At 42.1% G+C, this 18,280-nt stretch overlaps 1 protein-coding gene across 1 annotated transcript in view; it reads right to left on the bottom strand.

Moving 5' to 3' along the window:
* vapal (VAMP (vesicle-associated membrane protein)-associated protein A, like) overlaps positions 1-18,280 on the bottom strand; it is a 116,060-nt gene that overhangs the window by 49,918 nt on the left and 47,862 nt on the right. Inside the window, exon 2 of the mRNA XM_038808674.1 lies at positions 6,504-6,656. Within this exon, the coding sequence (XP_038664602.1) occupies positions 6,504-6,656 (153 nt within the window). The remainder of the gene's footprint in view (positions 1-6,503; positions 6,657-18,280) is intronic.

Genomic DNA, 18,280 nt, shown 5'->3' on the forward strand with positions numbered 1-18,280 from the left:
GAGAGAGTGTATGTAAGTAAGTAATGTCACTGGACAAGTAATCCCTTCCCACCACAGCAGCTGGTAGAATTTGAATTAACTTAATTCAAAATCTTCAATAGAAATCTAGACTCAGTACTGGTGATCATGGAACTATCAATTGGCATTAAAACCCATCTGGTTCACTGATGTTCTTCGGTAAATGAAATCTGCGATCCTTACGCAAGTCTGGCCATTTATGTGACTCCAAATCCGCAGCAATATGGTTGACTCTCCAATGGCCAAGCAAGCCGCTCAGTTCAAGGGTAATTAGGGATGGACAACAAATGCTGGCCTTGCCAGGGACACCCAGATCTCATGAAAGAACACACCGTTATAAAGCTGATGGGCAAGGACTGGGGACACAGTGCAAGAGATGTGAGGAAGAACTTTTTCTTTATACAGAAAGTGATAATAACCTGGAAGACATTGCCTGCGAATGCGGCAGAAGTGGAGATGATCAACAATTTCAAAGGAAATCGGATGGGCACTTGAGAAAAAGAAACCTGCAGGTCTACAGGAAGAGACTAGGTGCATGGAATTGGCCGACAGAGTCAGCATGGACCTGATGAACCGAATGGCCTTCTCATGTGTTATTATGACTGTGACGAAGTTGGATGGATTGTTTTGCTTGAATCACCCCTCCTACCACCCTGAAAATCTCCAGCTCTCACTAATGCTGGAAAATATGGAAACAACTTTCAATTCAAGCAGAAGATAACCTGCATAACTAAAGTTAACATTTCAAAAAGGTTTTTTTTGTTGTCACTCAGTTGACACCAATACAGTTAAAATAACTACTAATTTTGGCCCTAGGTCAGAGAGAAAATATAATAAACCTCCAAATTTGCTAAGGAAAAGGATGATGAAAGATTATAAATATTAGTTTTAATGACATCCCTTTTTGACAATATATCAAAAGTAGCCACTCTTAAGTAATTAGTCCTAACACAAGGCAAAGTTGAACAATAAAACCTTCTCCGTATTCCTCTATTCCCATCATATATTCATCAAGATGCCTCTTAAATGCCAATCCCCCCCCCCCCCCCCCCCCCCCCCGTAATTGACTTTTCCACACTGGGGAAAAGTGTCTGACTATCCACTCTGCCAATGCCACTCAATTTTGTAAACCTCTATCAGGTCGCCCCTTAACCTGCGTCATTCCAGTGAAAACAATCCGAGTTTATCCAAGCAACATTTTGGTAAACCTCTTCTGTACCCTTCTCCAAAGCATTCAAAGTCTTCTAGTACTGCAGCAACCAGAGTTGTACACACTGTTCCAAATGTTCTGTACAGCTGCAACATGACTTGACAATTTTTACACTTAATGCCCCGACCTGTACACCCAGATCTTTCTGCCTGTCAGTACTTCTAAGGGTTCTGCCATTTACTGTATAATTTCCACTTATATTAGACCTTCAAAAATGCAAGACCTCAAATTTGTCCGGATTAAACTCCATCTGCTATTTGTCCACCCAAGTCTCCAACCGATCTATATCCTGCCGTGTATCCTCTTCACTATCCCCGACTCCACCAATCTTTGTGTCATCCGCAAACTTACTAATCAGACCAGCTACAATTTTTCTTCAAATCATTTATATATGTATATAACGAACAACAACGGTCGAGCACTAATCCCTGCAGAATAGCATTACTCACAGCCTTCCATTCAGAAAAGCACCCTTCCACCACTACTCTGCCTTCTGTGACCGAGTCAGTTCTGTATCCACCTTTCCAGCTCACCTGATTCCATGTGACTTCACCTTTTATGCAAGTCTGCCATGAGGGGCCTTGTCAAAGGATTTACTGAAGTCCATGGAGACATCCACTGCCCTTCCTTCAATCATGTTTGCCACTCCTCAAGAAACTTTATCAATTTAGTGCAACACATCCCTTCACAAAACTATGCTGCCTATCGCTATTAAGTCTATTTGTTTCCAAATGTGAGTAAATCCCGTCCTCACGAATCTTTTCCAATAATTTCCCTACCACTGACGCATGGCCCACCGGTTTATAACTTCCTAGATTATCCCTGCTACCCTTCTTAAACAAAGGAACAACAGTGGCTATTTTCGAATCTTCTGGGAACTCATCTGTAGCCAATGAGGATACCAAGATTTCTGTCAAGGCTCCATCAATTTCCTCCCTTGCCCCCCTCAGTATTCTGGGGCAGATCCCATCAGGGACTTATCTACCTTAATGCATTTTAAGACTACCAACACCTCTTCCTTTTTGATATTGGCATGACGCAGAATATTTACACGCTTCCCTAGACTCATTGTCCAACAAGTTGTTCTCTTTGGTGAATACTAGTGCAAAGGACTCATTTAGTACCTCACCCATTTCCTCTGCTCCGCGCATAGATTCCCTCCTCTGTCCTCAAGTGGGCAAACCCTTTCCCTGGCTACCCTCTTGCTCTTTATATATGTCTAAAATGCCTTGGGATTCTCCTTAATCCCGTTTGCCAAGGACTTTCCATGACCCCCTTTTAGCCCTCCTAACTCCTTGCTTAAGTTCCTTCCTACCTACTTTATTTATATTCTTCAACTTAGTCTGTTCTCAGTCTTTTTCTCACAATATCCCTCGTTATCCAAGGTTCCTGAAACTCGCCATATTTATCCTTAATCTTCACAGGAACATGCTGGTCCTGAATTCTAATCAACTGTCGTTTGAAAGACTCCCACATGTCAGATGTTGATTTACCCTCAAACAGCCATCCTCAATTTAAATTCTTCAGTTCCTGCCTAATATTGTTGAAATTAGCCATACCCCAATTTAGCACCTTCACCCAAGGACTATTCTTATCTTTATTCAGGAGTACCTTAAACATATGGAATTATGGTCACTGCCCCCGAAATGCTCCCTTACTAATACATCGACCACCTGGCCGTGCTCATTCCTAAATACCAGATCCAGTACAACCGCTTCTCTATTCGGACTATTTACATATTGTTTCAAGAAACCCGCCTGAATGCTCCTTACAAACTCTGCCCAATCCAAGCCTCGAGCAATAAGCGAGTCCCAGTCGATATAGGGGAAGTTGTAATCACCCAGCACAGCAACCCTGTTGTTTTTGCACCTTTTCAAAATCTGTTTACATTTCTGCTCCTCTATCCCCCGCTGGCTTTTGGGAAGCCTGTAGTTAACCCCCAACATTGTGATTGCACCTTCTTATTCCTGAGCTCTACCCATATTGTCTCGCTGCATGAGCCCTCAGAGGTGTCCTCTCTCGATACGGCTGTGATATTCTCCCTAACCTGTTATGTAACTCATCCACCCCTTTTACATCCACCTCTATCCCACCTGAAGCATCTAAATTCTGGAACGTTTAGCTGTCAGTCCTGTCCCTCCCTCAACCAAGTCTCTGTAGTAGCAACATGATGGTTCCAAGTACTAATCCAAGCTTTTAAGTTCATCTGTCTTAATTGTTATACTTCTCATGTTAATACAAATGCACAAATCACCAGTCCAGCTATGTTCAGCAACTTCTCCCTGCCTGCTCTTCCTCTTAGACTTGCTGGCCTATTAGTTTCTTCATCTAGTAAACATTTGAACTGCTTCCAATGCTTTTACATCCTTCCATAAATAAGGAGACAAATAATGTACACAGTATACCTGATGTGGTCTCACCAATGCTCTTCATAATTAAAGCATAACCTTCCTACTTTTGTAATCAATTCTCCTCAATAAATGGGAACATTCTATTCACTTTTTCAAATACTTACTGTATCTTGTACTAACCTTTTTGTGATCCATGCACTACGACACCCAAATCCCTCTGCATCTCAGAGCTCTGCAATCTTTCACCATTTAGATAATATGTTTCTTTCTTATCCTTCTTGCCAAATGGACACTTTCACATTTTCCCACATTACACTCCATTTGCTAGATCTTTGCCCACTCACTTAACCCATCTACATCCCTTTGTAGCCTCCTTTTACCTTCTTCACAGCTCACTGGTCTATTTATCTTGGTGTCATTATCAAGTTGAGCAACCATACCTTTGGTCCCTTCATCCAAGTTATAAATATAAATTGCAAAACAATTGTGGGCCCAGCACTGAACCTTATGGCAAGCCACTGGTTACATCTTGTACAAGTCCAGGCCTGCTCAGATGGATGTAAAAAAGTCTATTGCAATATTTCACAGAGGAGCAAGGAAATATGTATCTCTTTTGTGGAGGTTTGCTGTGTGCAGATTAGCTGTCGCATTTCCTACATTGTAACACTTCAAAACTACTTAAATCAGTTACAGAACACTTTGGAAGTTCCAGTGATCATAAAAGGAACTTTATAAATGTAAATCAATTTCTTTCCTTTAAATTTGATTCTGAAATTAAATATTTCAAAGGAAATTCTGTACTGCAACTTAATTAAATGGATTTTGCAATCATGACACTTATCCAGGTTTCTTGTGCGCTGATGCACTGCATCGTGCAGTTATCAGAAATCATAGAATTACTACAGTGCATTCGGCCCATCGAGTCTACACCGACCCTCTGCAAGAGCGCCCTACCCAGGCCCACTCCCCACCCCATCCCTAGAGCCCTGTAAACCCCACCCAACGATTGGACACCAAGGCACAATTTAGAACTGCCAATCCACCTAACTTGCACATCTTTGGACTGTGGGAGGAAACCAACGTAGACATGGGGAGAAAGTGCAAACTCCATGCAGATAGTCACCCACGGTCGGAATTAAACCCGGGTCCCTGGCGCTGTGAGACAGCAGTGCTAATCACTGTGCCACCGTGCTGCCTGAAGCACAACACCCTCTACAGAAGATCTGTGATGAGGTCAAGCCAACATGCGTATGCTTAACCAAACTGAAGAATCTCACTGAGCCATGCAAAGTCCAACCAGGGAGTGTAAATCACAATATTTAATCCAAAGTTAAATCAAACAGGGAGCAAATAATGATTAAACAAAGATAGAATTTACAGAGAGAGAGAGAGAGAGAGAGAAGAGTCAAAGAAAAATAAAAACATTTTAAATTCTCCAGCAGTCATTAAAATTTGAAACCAGACACGAAACTGAGCTGGTTTAGCACAGTGGGCTAAACAGCTGGCTTGTAATGCAGAAAATGGCAGCAGCGCAGGTTCAATTTCCGTACCGGCCTCCCTGAATAGGCGCCGGAATGTGGCAACTGGGCTGATCACAGTAACTTCACTGAAGCTTACTTGTGACAATAAGCGATTATTATTAAAATTGCACTTGGAATATAAATTATTTAGCAGTTATTAAGACCATCATGTCTTGAAAAAACCATTTGCTCTTGAATGATAAGCTATAACATTTCTGGCATGGTTAGTGTGTATCTAGTGGGTGAGCATCACAAATTGAAACCCTTCCATACATTTTAATGCTGTGTTCTTTGGGGAGATGCTGCTATTGGCAACCTGAACAGGATCTTCCAGTTTTCCATGTTGATGTGCACATGTATGGACACTGGAAGTTATTGTCTGATTTGATGCTTAAGAATGGTGGGAACAGTGGTTTTACCACAAACATCAGGGCCATTAAATCTCTGTCATTTTCAGTCTATGTGCCAATCAGAATTCAAAACAACCTTTAAAAATGCAACAGAGGTTTGCAGGTTGAAAACACATGATCTCACTGATGGACTCAAATATTGGCTTTGATTATGATTTATGATACTTAAGGAACCAAAGCAAGTATACATCATCACATTTTAACAGTTCTTCTGGTGAATTCATGCATCCTGGGCTATTTATTCAACTAATTGTTCATAATAAACCAAAAACTGAATTGAGCAACTAAGTTACAGAGCTAAGAGAAGCAATTACCTTCAAACAAAAGGGTGCCAGGAAAATGGGTGATATGGACAAATGTGCATAGTCTTCTATGTCCAATAAGAATGCTAAGTTTCAATCTTTAAACTTTAAAACATCAACATTGTCAGCTACACCATCCCCATCTCCCCAAGAAGAATTTAAGAATGCAGGAATGTTCTCTGCCTCACTCTGCGAAGTAACTCAAAATTGCATGAAAATTGGGTTATTCTATTGGTTAGTAAAAAAAATTATATCACAAAAAGACTGCAACCATTTGCAGTCAAGTTAAAAATATCAAAATCGAACCTAGCAAAAAACTTCAGATGATCCCCAGCTACTCAAGTAGCTGCCTGCAAATTTATTAAAAGCCTGATATTTTCTATCTATTTTCGTACAGTAACCACTACTATATACAGTTTAACTGAATAGCCATAGGGACATAATCAGACATTTATTTATGAACACTGCCACACTCAGCAATGCAGATACGAATCTCAAATTACTAGTAGACATTTAGATGCATGCAGTTTTAATGAACAAATTTAAGTCAATGACTGTATATTCTAAATCAAGAACACCACAATTAGAACACCACAATTTCAACTAATTCTAATAACTAAAAACAATTTTGAATATATTAGTTAAAAATGAATGTGTGTTGTATTGAAATCTATCTTTGCCATCATTCTTACCAGAAACAGTAACTGTTGTTCCAGGATCAATAATTCCACTGTTAGGCCGTACACAATACCGGCGCGGTGCTGTAGTCTTCACTTTGAAGCAGACCTTTTTATCTGCTGGGTTTTTCAATTTGAGGTTTGTAGTTACGACATCTGTAAATGGACCTACAAATATACATTTTAAAAAGCATGATTAGAAAAGAGAATGACTTCTATTCCATCTTTCACAGCCAAGTAATTTTCATTCTGTATCGCCATGGATATATGTTGCACAGAAATTCATACCTTCAATGCTTATATTGATGGAAGGAAAGTTATCTGAAAGACTGGGGAGCATGCAGTTTTAAACTCCATTTTGGAATTTGCCGACATCAGAATCATAGATTACAGCACAGAAGGAGACTATCTGGCCTGATGAGACTGCACTGGCTCTCCAAAAGCTGCAATTTATCTAATGCCACTCCCTAGCCCCCTCGCTATAGCCCTGCACATTTTTCCTTTTCAAACAACGCAATTCCCTCCAAAATGTTTTGGGATGGCACGGTAGCTAGTACTGCTGCCTCAGCGCCAGGGTCCCAGGTTCGATTCCAACCTCAGCTCATAATAATAATAATAATCTTTATTACCCTCCCCCAGTGAACTGAACAGGTTCTATGCCCGCTTTGACCAGTCAGCCAATACATCAGTGCCACCCACCCCAACAGCCCTGGACACACCAATACCACTATTACAGCCTCAGAGGTAAGAGCTGTCTTTGTGAAAGTGAACCCGCGGAAAGCTTCGCACCCTGACGGAGTCCCTGGCGACAACTCAGTGCCTGCGCATACCAGCTGGCCAGTGTATTCGCAGACATCAACACCTCACACCTCCTTCAAAAAGACTACCATAATACCGGTACCAAAGAAGAACAAAATAGCCTGCCTCAGCGAATACCGACCAGTGGCCCTGATGTCTGTTGTCATGAAATGCATTGTGCGGCTTGTCATGAGATGGATCAACGGCAGCCTCCCAGATGGTCTTGATCCATTGCAATTCGCCGATCACCGCAACCGGTCCACAGGAGATGCTATCTCCCTGGCTTTACAATGAACACTCGAATACCTCGACAACAAGGACACCAACGTGAGACTGCTGTTCATAGACTACAGCTCCGCTTTCAACACCATTATCCTGACGAGACTTATAACCAAACTCTGTAGTCTTGTACTTGACTCCTCCCTGTGCAGCTGGATCCTTGACTTCCTCACCAACAGACCGCAATCTGTCAGGATAGGCAACAGAACCTCCTCCACAATAGTCCTCAACACTGGGGCCCCGCAAGGATGTGTCTACTGTACTCCCTATATACACACGTCTGTGTGGCAAGATTTAACTCCAACTCAATCTATAAGTTTGGGGTAAAAGGCCTCCTCCTGCTTCTATCTTCTATGCATGTATCTAGTAACACCTCAATGTTTACAGATGATACCAAATTCGGTGGGAGGGTGAACTGTGACGAGAATGCAGGGATCCTACAGCATGATCTGGACAGGTTGGGCGAGTGGGCAAATCATTGGCAGATGCAGTAAAATTTGGATAAGTGGGAGGTTATTCACTTTGGAAGCAAAAACAGGAAGACAGATTACTACCTGAATGGTTGTAAATTGGGAGGAGTGTGCAGTGGGACCTGGGTGTCCTTGTGCACCAGTCGCTGAAGGTAAGCATGCAGGTGCAGTAGGCGGTAAAGAAGGCGAATGGTATGTTGGCCTTCATTGCGAGAGGTTTCGAGTACAGTGGCAGGGATGTATTGCTGCAATTATACAGGGCCTTGGTGAGGTCACACCTAGAATATTGTGTGCAGTTTTGGTCTCCTTTTCTGAGGAAGGATGTTCTTGCTGTTGAGGGAGTTCAGCGAAGGTTTACCACACTGATTCCAGGGATGGCAGGACTGTCATATGAGGAGAGATTGACTAGGTTAGGATTGTTCTCGCTGGAGTTCAGAAGGAATATGGGGGGATCTCAAAGAGCCTTAGAAAATTCTAACACGATTAGACAGGGTAGATGCAGGGAAGATGTTACCAACGATAGGTGTGTCCAGAACCAGGAGTCACAATCTGAGGATTCAGGGTAAACCATTTTGAGACACTTCTTCACACAAAGAGTGGTGAGCCTGTGGAATTCATTACCACAGGAAGTAGTTGATGCTAAAACATTGAATATATTTAAGAGGCGGCTAGATATAACACTTGTGGAGAATGGGATCAAAGGTTATGGGGAGAAAGCAGGATTAGACTTTTGAGTTGGATGATCAGCAATGATCATGACAATTGATGGAGCAGGCTCAAAGGGGCAAAATGCCTCCTCCTGCTGCTATTGTTTATGTTTGTATCTATTTATGATATGACTGTGGTGAGTTATATCTCAAAGAACGGCGAATCAGACTACAGAAGGGAGATAGATCACTTGGGTTCATGGTGTACCGAAAACAACTTCTCTCTTAAATGTCGGAAAGATCAAGTTACTAATCATCGACTTCAGGAAGTGTAGCATGACACACACCCTAGTCTGCATCACTGGCTCCGAAGTGAAGATGGTCGATAGCTTTAAGTTCCTGGGGGTCACCATCACCAGCAGTCTGTCCTGGTCCACTCACGTTGATGCAACAGTCAAGAAAGCCCAACAACGTCTTTACTTCCTACGGAAGCTAAAGAAATTTGGCACATCTGCATTGACTCTCACAAACTTCTACAGATGTGCAATAGAGAGCATCCTATCCACTGCATCACAGCCTGGTATGGCAACTGCTCGGTCCAAGATCGCAAGAAACTGCAGTGTGTGGTGAACTCAGCCCAATGCATCACACAAGCTTGCCACACTCACAATGATACTGTATACACCTCCTGCTGCCTCAGGAAGGCAGACAGCATTATCAGAGACCTCTCCGACCCAGGCTTTTCCTTCTCCCAGACCCTTCCATCAGGCAGAAGGTACAAAAGTCTGAAGACTCGCACATCCAGACACAAGAACAGCTTTTTCCCCATAGCTACTCAACTCAACAACTCTCCCCCGGACTGATCTGTTCCTTGTAAGAACACTATTCACGATGCCCTATGCTGCTCTTGCTCACGTATTTGCTTTATTTGGCCCCTTGTTCCGCACTGTAACCAATCACTGTTTGTCGATGTGCCATTTGTCAATGTATTCTGTTGATTATTCTTTTTTGTCTACTATATACGTACTGTGTACGTTCCCTTGGCCACAGAAAAATACTTTTAACTGTAATTCGATACATGTGATAATAAATCAAATAGGCTTACACTAAACACTGAAATGAAGTTACTGTGAAAATCCCCTAGTCGCCACACGCTGGCGCCTTGTCGGGTACACAGAGGGATTGTCAGAATGTCCAATTCACCTAGCAAGCACATCTTTCAGGACTTGTGGGAAGAAACCGGAGCACCCGGAAGAAACCCACGCTGCACAGGGAGAACGTGCAGACTCCGCACGGTGTCACCCAAGCCGGAATCCGAACCCGGATCCCTGCTCTGTGAAGCAACAGTACTAACCACTGTGCTACCGTGCCACCCTGTCCATACCCCTCAGGATCTTGAATGCCTCTATCAAATCTCCTCTCCAATCTATTCTCATAGCTACAGTTCTTTATCCCCGGAATTTTTTTTGTACATCTCCTCTTTTCTCTCTCCAATGCCTTCACATCCTTTCTTAAGTATGAAGCCTAAAACTGGTTGCAGTACTCCAGATGAGGCCCAACTCATTGTAACAGATTGCAAATGACAACGAAATGAATCCAATTTTCAATGCCTGATACTAGGTTCTACTTCCAAAAGTCAGCAGTGCTAATGTAACTTTACAATATTCAGATACTCCTGTTAAACAATTATTTTAACATTGCTGAAGCAGACTCAATGGGCCAAATGTGTTACTTCTGCTCCTATGTCTTATGATCTTATAATCACTAAGGGAATCAAGGGGATATGGCGATATGGAAAGTGGGGTTGAGGATCATCATATCAGATTGGTCATGATCTCACTGAATGGTGGAGAAGACTTGGTGGGCCAAATGCCAATTCTGCTTCTTAATGGCTAATTTAAATACAACACACCCTAACAGCCAAGTTCAACCCTGAGCCATACAATTGCAGTTAGTAAGTACTTCAGGCCTGATTTATAAAAAGAAACCATCTATTGTCACATGCAATTTGAGATTAAATACATTTGATGGCAGGTGACCTGGACACAGAACCTTATTCTGAAAACCTTTATTTCGGTACTTTTGTTTTCAAAGCCAAAAACAAAATTTACGTCAGAGGAAATTGCAAAATAACTTTCAAAAGTCTAATTAAGTTTTCATAATTTTATGCAGCACTGAACAAGCCTACAAACAAAATTCAATGTCATGGTGTCCAAATCCAAGAGGATTGATACCAAGGCATGAAACCAATGAGTATTTTGAAATCCTGTGCAAATTAACGCTGACCCATTAATGTGAGCACAAATAATAAGTGGCCTTGCTCATACTTAGCTGCAGAGAGTGGTGCATCTTTCAGCTATCTGTTGTAATAGGTTGAAAGACATCACAACCCACGCCGTAAATAATAACCAAGGTTTTTGGAATATAACCTGAAGCATTAACTCATTTCGCTGTCCCTGCTGCCAGACCTGTTAAATATTTCCAGCATTTTCTGTTCTTGGAACACTTCTTTAAATAAAATGTCAACACCACCCCTGGAGTTGTACCATTTGAAGACTCATTCATTTAAAAGTAAAAAAGTAAAAAAAAGTGTTAAAATACTTACTACATTGTATTAGTGCCCTTGATTTATGTTGAACAAAACACTGCCAAAATATCACAGCTTTGAATTTCAAGCCATCTCCAAAGGATAAGTTTTATTTTCACATTTCCACTATAATGTTATGCCACAGGCAGGCAAATAGAAATTCAAAACACTATTGAATAGTATGAAGTATCATAAATAGATAACAAAAGCAATGAAGTCACAGATACTGCTATAAAGAATCAAATTCAAATGAAAATATTATATACTTTGAGTAGCAGCATACTAGGATGGAAATATGTAGGTTCATGCCCAAACTTACTTGTCTCCAACCTGAATAAACTAGGGGTTTGACCAGAGACATGTTGCTTATGTTTTTAAAGTGGAGGTTTTTACACTGAAGCACAGTGAATCTGTTTTACATTCTTTTCCCCAAATATAGTGGGCGGGATTCTCCGTTGTGCCCACGCCCGAGGGTTTCCCAACGGCGTGGGACTGCCCCACAATGGGAAACCCCATTGACCAGCCGGAGTAACGGAGAATCCTGCCGGCAGGCGGGGCAGAAACATGGCGTGGCGGGGCGGAGAATCCCGCCCAGTATCTAAGACAATTGAAACACAATATTTGGCAAAAACAATAGTGTGTAAATAAATTACTTATTTCAAGGAAAGAGCACAGTTTTTGAAACCTCACTTGCTTTGAAACTGGCGCTTCCAAGCTTAATGCAATGCAAGATTAAACACACATGGTTGACAGCATATTCAAGACTGTCATGCCTGTGTGGGACCCATGATTCAGATGAGATCTTAAACCAAGACCTTGTTTCTCCAGAGCTCCCTGGACGTCAAGAGTTTGAAATTATTAACTATGCTTATGACAGATGTCAAGTGACGAGTACAAGCAAGAACCAGGCTGAATACAGAGGGTTCAATTAAAGACAAGCAAAGAGAGAGTATGAGAGGAGACTGGCAGGTAACATAAAAGGGAATCCAAAAGCATTCTACAGGCATATGAATAGTAGTAAATGCCAAGCGGATGGGGCCAATTAGGGACCAAAACCAGGGCTTAAATCTGGAGGCAGACAATCGACTGTGGTAGTAATTGGTCTTTGCCAAGAAAGATAATACTGTTGAGAGAGAGGAGGTAGTTAAAACAGTTTAAGCGTATTGCGATCCCAGACCAGACCCCAACAGTGGTTAGGATATTAGACCAAAACTCTAATATTTAATTTATTTTCATACGGCAGTGCACAAACAGTACAATCATTGAATTTACAGTGCAGGAGGCTGCCATTCGGCCCATCGAGTCTGCCCCGGCTCTTGGAAAGAGCACCCTATCCAAGGTCCACACCTCCACCCTATCCCCATAACCCAGTAACCCCACCCAACACTAAGGGCAATTTTGGACACGAAGGGCAATTTAGCATGGCCAATCCACCTAACCTACACATCTTTGGACTGTGGGAGAAACCGGAGGAAACCCACGCACACACGGGGAGAATGCGCAGACTCCGCACAGACAGTGACCCAAGCCAGGAATCGAACCTGGGACCCTGGAGCTGTGAAGCAATTGTGCTATCCACAATGCTACCGTGCTCCAGGAGTGATTTCACAAATTTATTTTAAAACAGAACTTTATTAACACAATATTAAACTCTTTAACATCACACTCAAAGATAGCTTACAATGACCCACTAAACAATACTAAATACAGTAAATAAAACACCCTTAATTACTAGCTCTATTTCCAATTAAACAACAAGGGGAGGAGGGAAACCTACAGCTCTCAATCCACCCTACATTCTAATGGCACAGAGTAATACTTGCTTCCCAGAACAGATTTGGTTCTTGTTAGAACCCCGTGCACTCTGATTGGATGTCTTCAAAAAGCTGTTTCAACTGGTTTGTTTCAGCTTCCCACTTGTCCTCAGACAAGTCTGCACAGTTTTAAATGCTATTAACTTTGTTTGTTCACTATCCTCCTATGAGAGCAAAATACTTTGTTGATGGTCTAACGGGTAGCCTCAGGGGAGGAAGTGGTATAGTGGTATTGTCACTGGACTAGTTACTCAGAGACCCAGAGTAATGCTCTGGGGACCCAGGTTCAAATCCTGCCACTGTAGATGGTGAAATTTGAATTCAATAAAATCTGGAATTAAAAGTCTAATGGCCGCCGAGGACCCGGATTCCATCCCGGCTCTGGGTCACTGTCCGTGTGGAGTTTGCACATTCTCTCCATGTTTGCACGGGTTTCGCCCCACAACCCAAAGATGTGCAGGGTAGGTGGATTGGCCATGCTAAATTGTCCCTTAAATTGGTAAAAATTAATTGGGTACTCTAAATTATAAAAAAAGGTCTAATGGTGACCATGAAGAAATTGTCAATTGGCGCAAGAACAATTTTTGGTTCACTAATACCCTTTAGGGAAGGAAATCTGCTGTCCTTACCTGGTCTGGCCATATGTGACTCTAGGCCCCCAGCAATGTGGCTGACCCTTAACGGCCCCTTCAAGGGCAATTAGGGATGGGCAATAAATGCTGGCCACAGCCTGCGACATCCACTTCCCATGAACAAATGTTTAAAAAGCTAGATCAGAACACAACTCAAAGGTTTTCTCAAAATGTCTGAACACCTTAGCGCCACCTAGCACTTACATCTCCCCAAGCTGAAAACAAATCAACTCTCCAGGCTGAAAACACATTAACTCCTGAGGGACCCTCCCTAGTCAAACAACAGTACATTAGCCAAGGCTTTTCCGATGGCCAATTTCACCCCGGCTCCTAAAAGCTTTCTAGTCTTGCAAAACAAGATTCTATTAAAAACATGACTATTGCATCCAAACGCACTTTAATCCAGGCTTTTAACCCTTAAATTTCCAAATGTTTATAATCCAATATATCTAAAATCCTGCATTTGTCACAAGCATTTAAATTGATACAGTTGTCTGTACTTAAATTTGATAAGACACCCAGATGAAGGATACTGAGGGAAGTACCACAATCTGATTCGGGAGCAATAACTTTTTGTTTATAGTAGACAAAGTTTGAAATTCTGGTTACCAATTAGGAGAACAAAGCCACAAAATGTCAGTTTTAGACAAAATAAACCTGATTATTGAAAGTCAGGGAAGTGAAACAATGTACAAAATCCCTCTTATACTCTAACCTTCAGAATTAACAAGGTAAACGTGAATTAACCAAAATTACACAATAGCAGATGCGACCAAGACAGTTCCCATATATATCTCAATAACCACAGATGTCAGCAACCATAGAATCACAAAATCTTCATCTCCCTCACAAGGGATTTCAACTCCTCACTTTTGAAGTGCGAGCCTCCGAATTCCCTCAAAAGTCATTGACTACCTCTACAACTATTCACCCCGATATGATTCGATCCCTTCTCCTGAGACTGCATGCCACAGGATTCACAAAGTTGCACTAATGCTCTAATTACCTGCATACATACAACTCTTTCACAGACTGCAAGCTTCACTAAGATGACACTGCTCTTGGGTTTCTCCAAACCCCAGTCTCCCAGCTACACTAAGCTATAAATGTCTCCCAGGGCTTCTCTGAGCCCCAACAGCCTGGCACTGAACTGATTTTCCCACCACCATCTTAGCTCCCCAGGAGTCTCTGAGTACTAACTGCCTGGACCCTGCTAACAGCTGCCAGGGCTTCTCTGTGAGCTGCAAGCCATGCGAGGGCCAAAACTGCAACGAGTCCCCGCCTCCCACAAACAGATAAATTGAAACCAGAAAACCTCAAGTTCCACCTTTCTCGATGACGATGCAAGTCTTTCAGGTTTCACTGACTGCTTTTAAACTAATATAGTTCTAACCCACAAAATATTGTCTGGCCTGCACTGGCTTGCAAGCAGCGCGGATTTCACATCACCAGCTAATTTCTGATCTTACCTTTCTTGCTATTAGTCCCTTAAATCAACATGGCCTCAACCTTTCAGGTGTAATAGACTCCAAGCTGCATTTATCCTATTTTCTACCATTAAACCTTAAATCTTCTAGGGACTAAATATGATCTCTAAAATATTAATATGAACCATGAACTTGATATCTGTCACAGAAGCAAGAGTGCAAATTGCAAATGCACTGGCCATAATTTCCAGTCTTCCGTAAACTCACGTTGCAGAAGACTACAGAATTGCAAGTGTTATACCCTTGTTCAAAAAATAATGTAAAGATAAGCCCATAAACTACAGGCCAGTCAGTTTAACTTCAGTACGTGGAAGCTTCTGTGATAATTAAGGACAAAATTAATAATCACGTTGGCAAATGTGGGTTAATTAAGAAAGAACAGCACCAGGTTAAGGAACAAATGAAAATGAAATGAAAATCGCTTATTGTCACAAGTAGGCTTCAAATGAAGTTACTGCGAAAAGCCCCTAGTCGCCACATTCCGGCACCTGTTCGGGGAGGCTGTTACGGGAATCGAACCATGCTGCATGTTTAGCTAACTTGCTTCAGTATTTTGGTGAGAAACAGAATGTTGATGAAGGTAATGTGGTGTATGTAGACTTCCTGAAGGTATTTGATTAAGTGCTGCACAATAGAACTCGGAGCAAAGTTAGAGCTTGTGGGATAAAAGGTACAGTAGTAACGTGGATACAAAATTGGCTGAGTGCCAGGAAACAGAGAACAGTGGATAATGCAAGCTTTGAAAGTGGAGCAAGATTTCTAATGGAGTTTTCCGGGGGTCAGCGTTAGCACCCCTACTCTTCCGGGTGTATTTAATGATCTGGACCTTGGTGTACAAGGCACAGATTCAAAATTTGCAGACAAAACAAAACTTGCAAGTACTGCGAACTGCGAGGAGGGTAGTGTAGAACTTTAGAAGGGCACAAGGACAAAATTAATAGTCACTTGGGCAAACGTGGGTTAATTAAGAAAGACCAGCACCAGGTTAAGGAACCATTATGTTTAGTTAACTTCCTTAAGTTTTTTTTAACGTAAAACAGAATGCTGGTGGAAAGGGCAGACAGACGGAAAATTTAGTTTATTGCAGAGTATGAAGTAATTAAGTTTGATAGGAAGAACGCAGAGAAACAGTATAACAAAGGGTACAGTGCTAAAGGGAGCAGTTATGAGTCAATGCAAGGCACACTAGGCAAGGATGGCAGATTTCCTTCCGAGGGCACATTGGTGAACCAGATGATAGATCATTGTCACAATTACTGAGACTAGCCGAATACTAATTGAACTTCAATTCTACCAGCCACCATGATGGGATTTGAACCAGTGTCCCCAGACCATTAGTGTGGTTATCTAGATTACTAGTCCAGTGATAATATCACTATGTCACCATCTAGCCCAGTTACTGAAACTAATTTTGCGTGTCAACGTTCTTTGGACAAACATTAAAGTGAACTGTAGATCATCATGACTTCCTTAGACTAGTATTCTATTGTTTTGGAAATCTCACTAGTTCAGATGAAAAACCATCGACTTGGCATATTAACATATTAACAGATGCTGCCCGGCTTGTTGAGTACGGGTATTTTTTATACAACTGTGATTTGTGAAAACATCTGATGACATGAGAATTACAGAAAGTCCTGCACAAACTCCAACCAGTCACAAGCTTCATCAAAATTCTTACCACTACCAGGAACTAACAATATCAAAACGTGCATGACATGGCCCATAAGAGTGCAACCACCAGTCCCCAGGTCACAAAAATCAAGAGTCACCATTATAGAACATAGAACAGTACAGCACAGAACAGGCCCTTCGGCCCTCGATGTTGTGCCGAGCAATGATCACCCTACTCAAACCCACGTATCCACCCTATACCCGTAACCCAACAACCCCCCCTTAACCTTACTTATTTAGGACACTACGGGCAATTTAGCGTGCCCAATCCACCTAACCTGCACACTGTGGGAGGAAACCGGAGCACCCAGAGGAAACCCACGCGCACACACGGGGAGGACGTGCAGACTCCACACAGACAATGACCCAGCCGGGAATCGAACCTGGGACCCTGGAGCTGTGAAGCATTTATGCTAACCACCATGCTACCGTGCTGCATGGTGCCGTGCATTATTTCTTCCTTACTCCCACCCACCTCCCCAATGCCCACTGTCTTCTATTTTGTAATCAGTCTGGACAGAGACTCAGAATTTATTCTCAACGAATATCACCGCAACAAAAATGTAACACCCAATGGTAAGCAGGTGGCTGGATCATCAACTGCAGCAACAGCTGTCAAGCTGCATGAAATTGAGTAACATAGTAGCCTGATAAGCAGCCCCAAAGGCCAACATCCGCCAGTGCAGGGAATCACTGCCCTCTTCCCAAAGGTTTACCCCCGCCCCCTCCCAGCGTCCAGCCTTCCTAGTTATTTTGGGAGATTAGTGAAATACTAAAAGTTTCATAAGCTGGCTAAGTCTCCTGCAGTCTTTCCACTGAAGCAGCTCCAGGCTGTTACTCTATCTCCTGTGATTATTCTCCTCCTAGAAACACTAATTTAGATTTGACACAAAGGAGACATCCTGTGCAGACACCCTCAAAAGGCAAACTCCTCCTCCTGCCGATTCATAGCAGGACCATTAGCAGAACCATAATTACCTCTATGGTGACATGAAAAATTACATTGAGGATTTGAGACACATCTCAGCAAATGCAAAATGCTTCATACCAAACCAAGAATCTAATCAATAATTAACTCCACAAAAAAACAGAACATAGCTCACCACAGCTCAAATTCACAAAAATCCATTGAACAGAAAGTGAGGCAGCAGAAGCACACCATTTGCAGGTTTGCACAGATCCCACTCCTAATGAGAAGCTGCATTTCTACAATGGCAGTACCCAATAAATATTGACAATAGAGTGCACAAGCTGTGCATAGAGCTTGTTCTCCAACTATATTCCTAAATCGGTTTACATTGTGTAATCTATAATACATTAACACCATCAAAGAGTTACTTTTGCAGAAAAATATGTGAATCACTGCCACACCTCAACCAGACAGAATTTATCCACAGCATACAT

The sequence above is a fragment of the Scyliorhinus canicula genome, chromosome 10 (assembly GCF_902713615.1).
Source record: "Scyliorhinus canicula chromosome 10, sScyCan1.1, whole genome shotgun sequence".
In the NCBI taxonomy this organism is placed as follows: domain Eukaryota; kingdom Metazoa; phylum Chordata; class Chondrichthyes; order Carcharhiniformes; family Scyliorhinidae; genus Scyliorhinus; species Scyliorhinus canicula.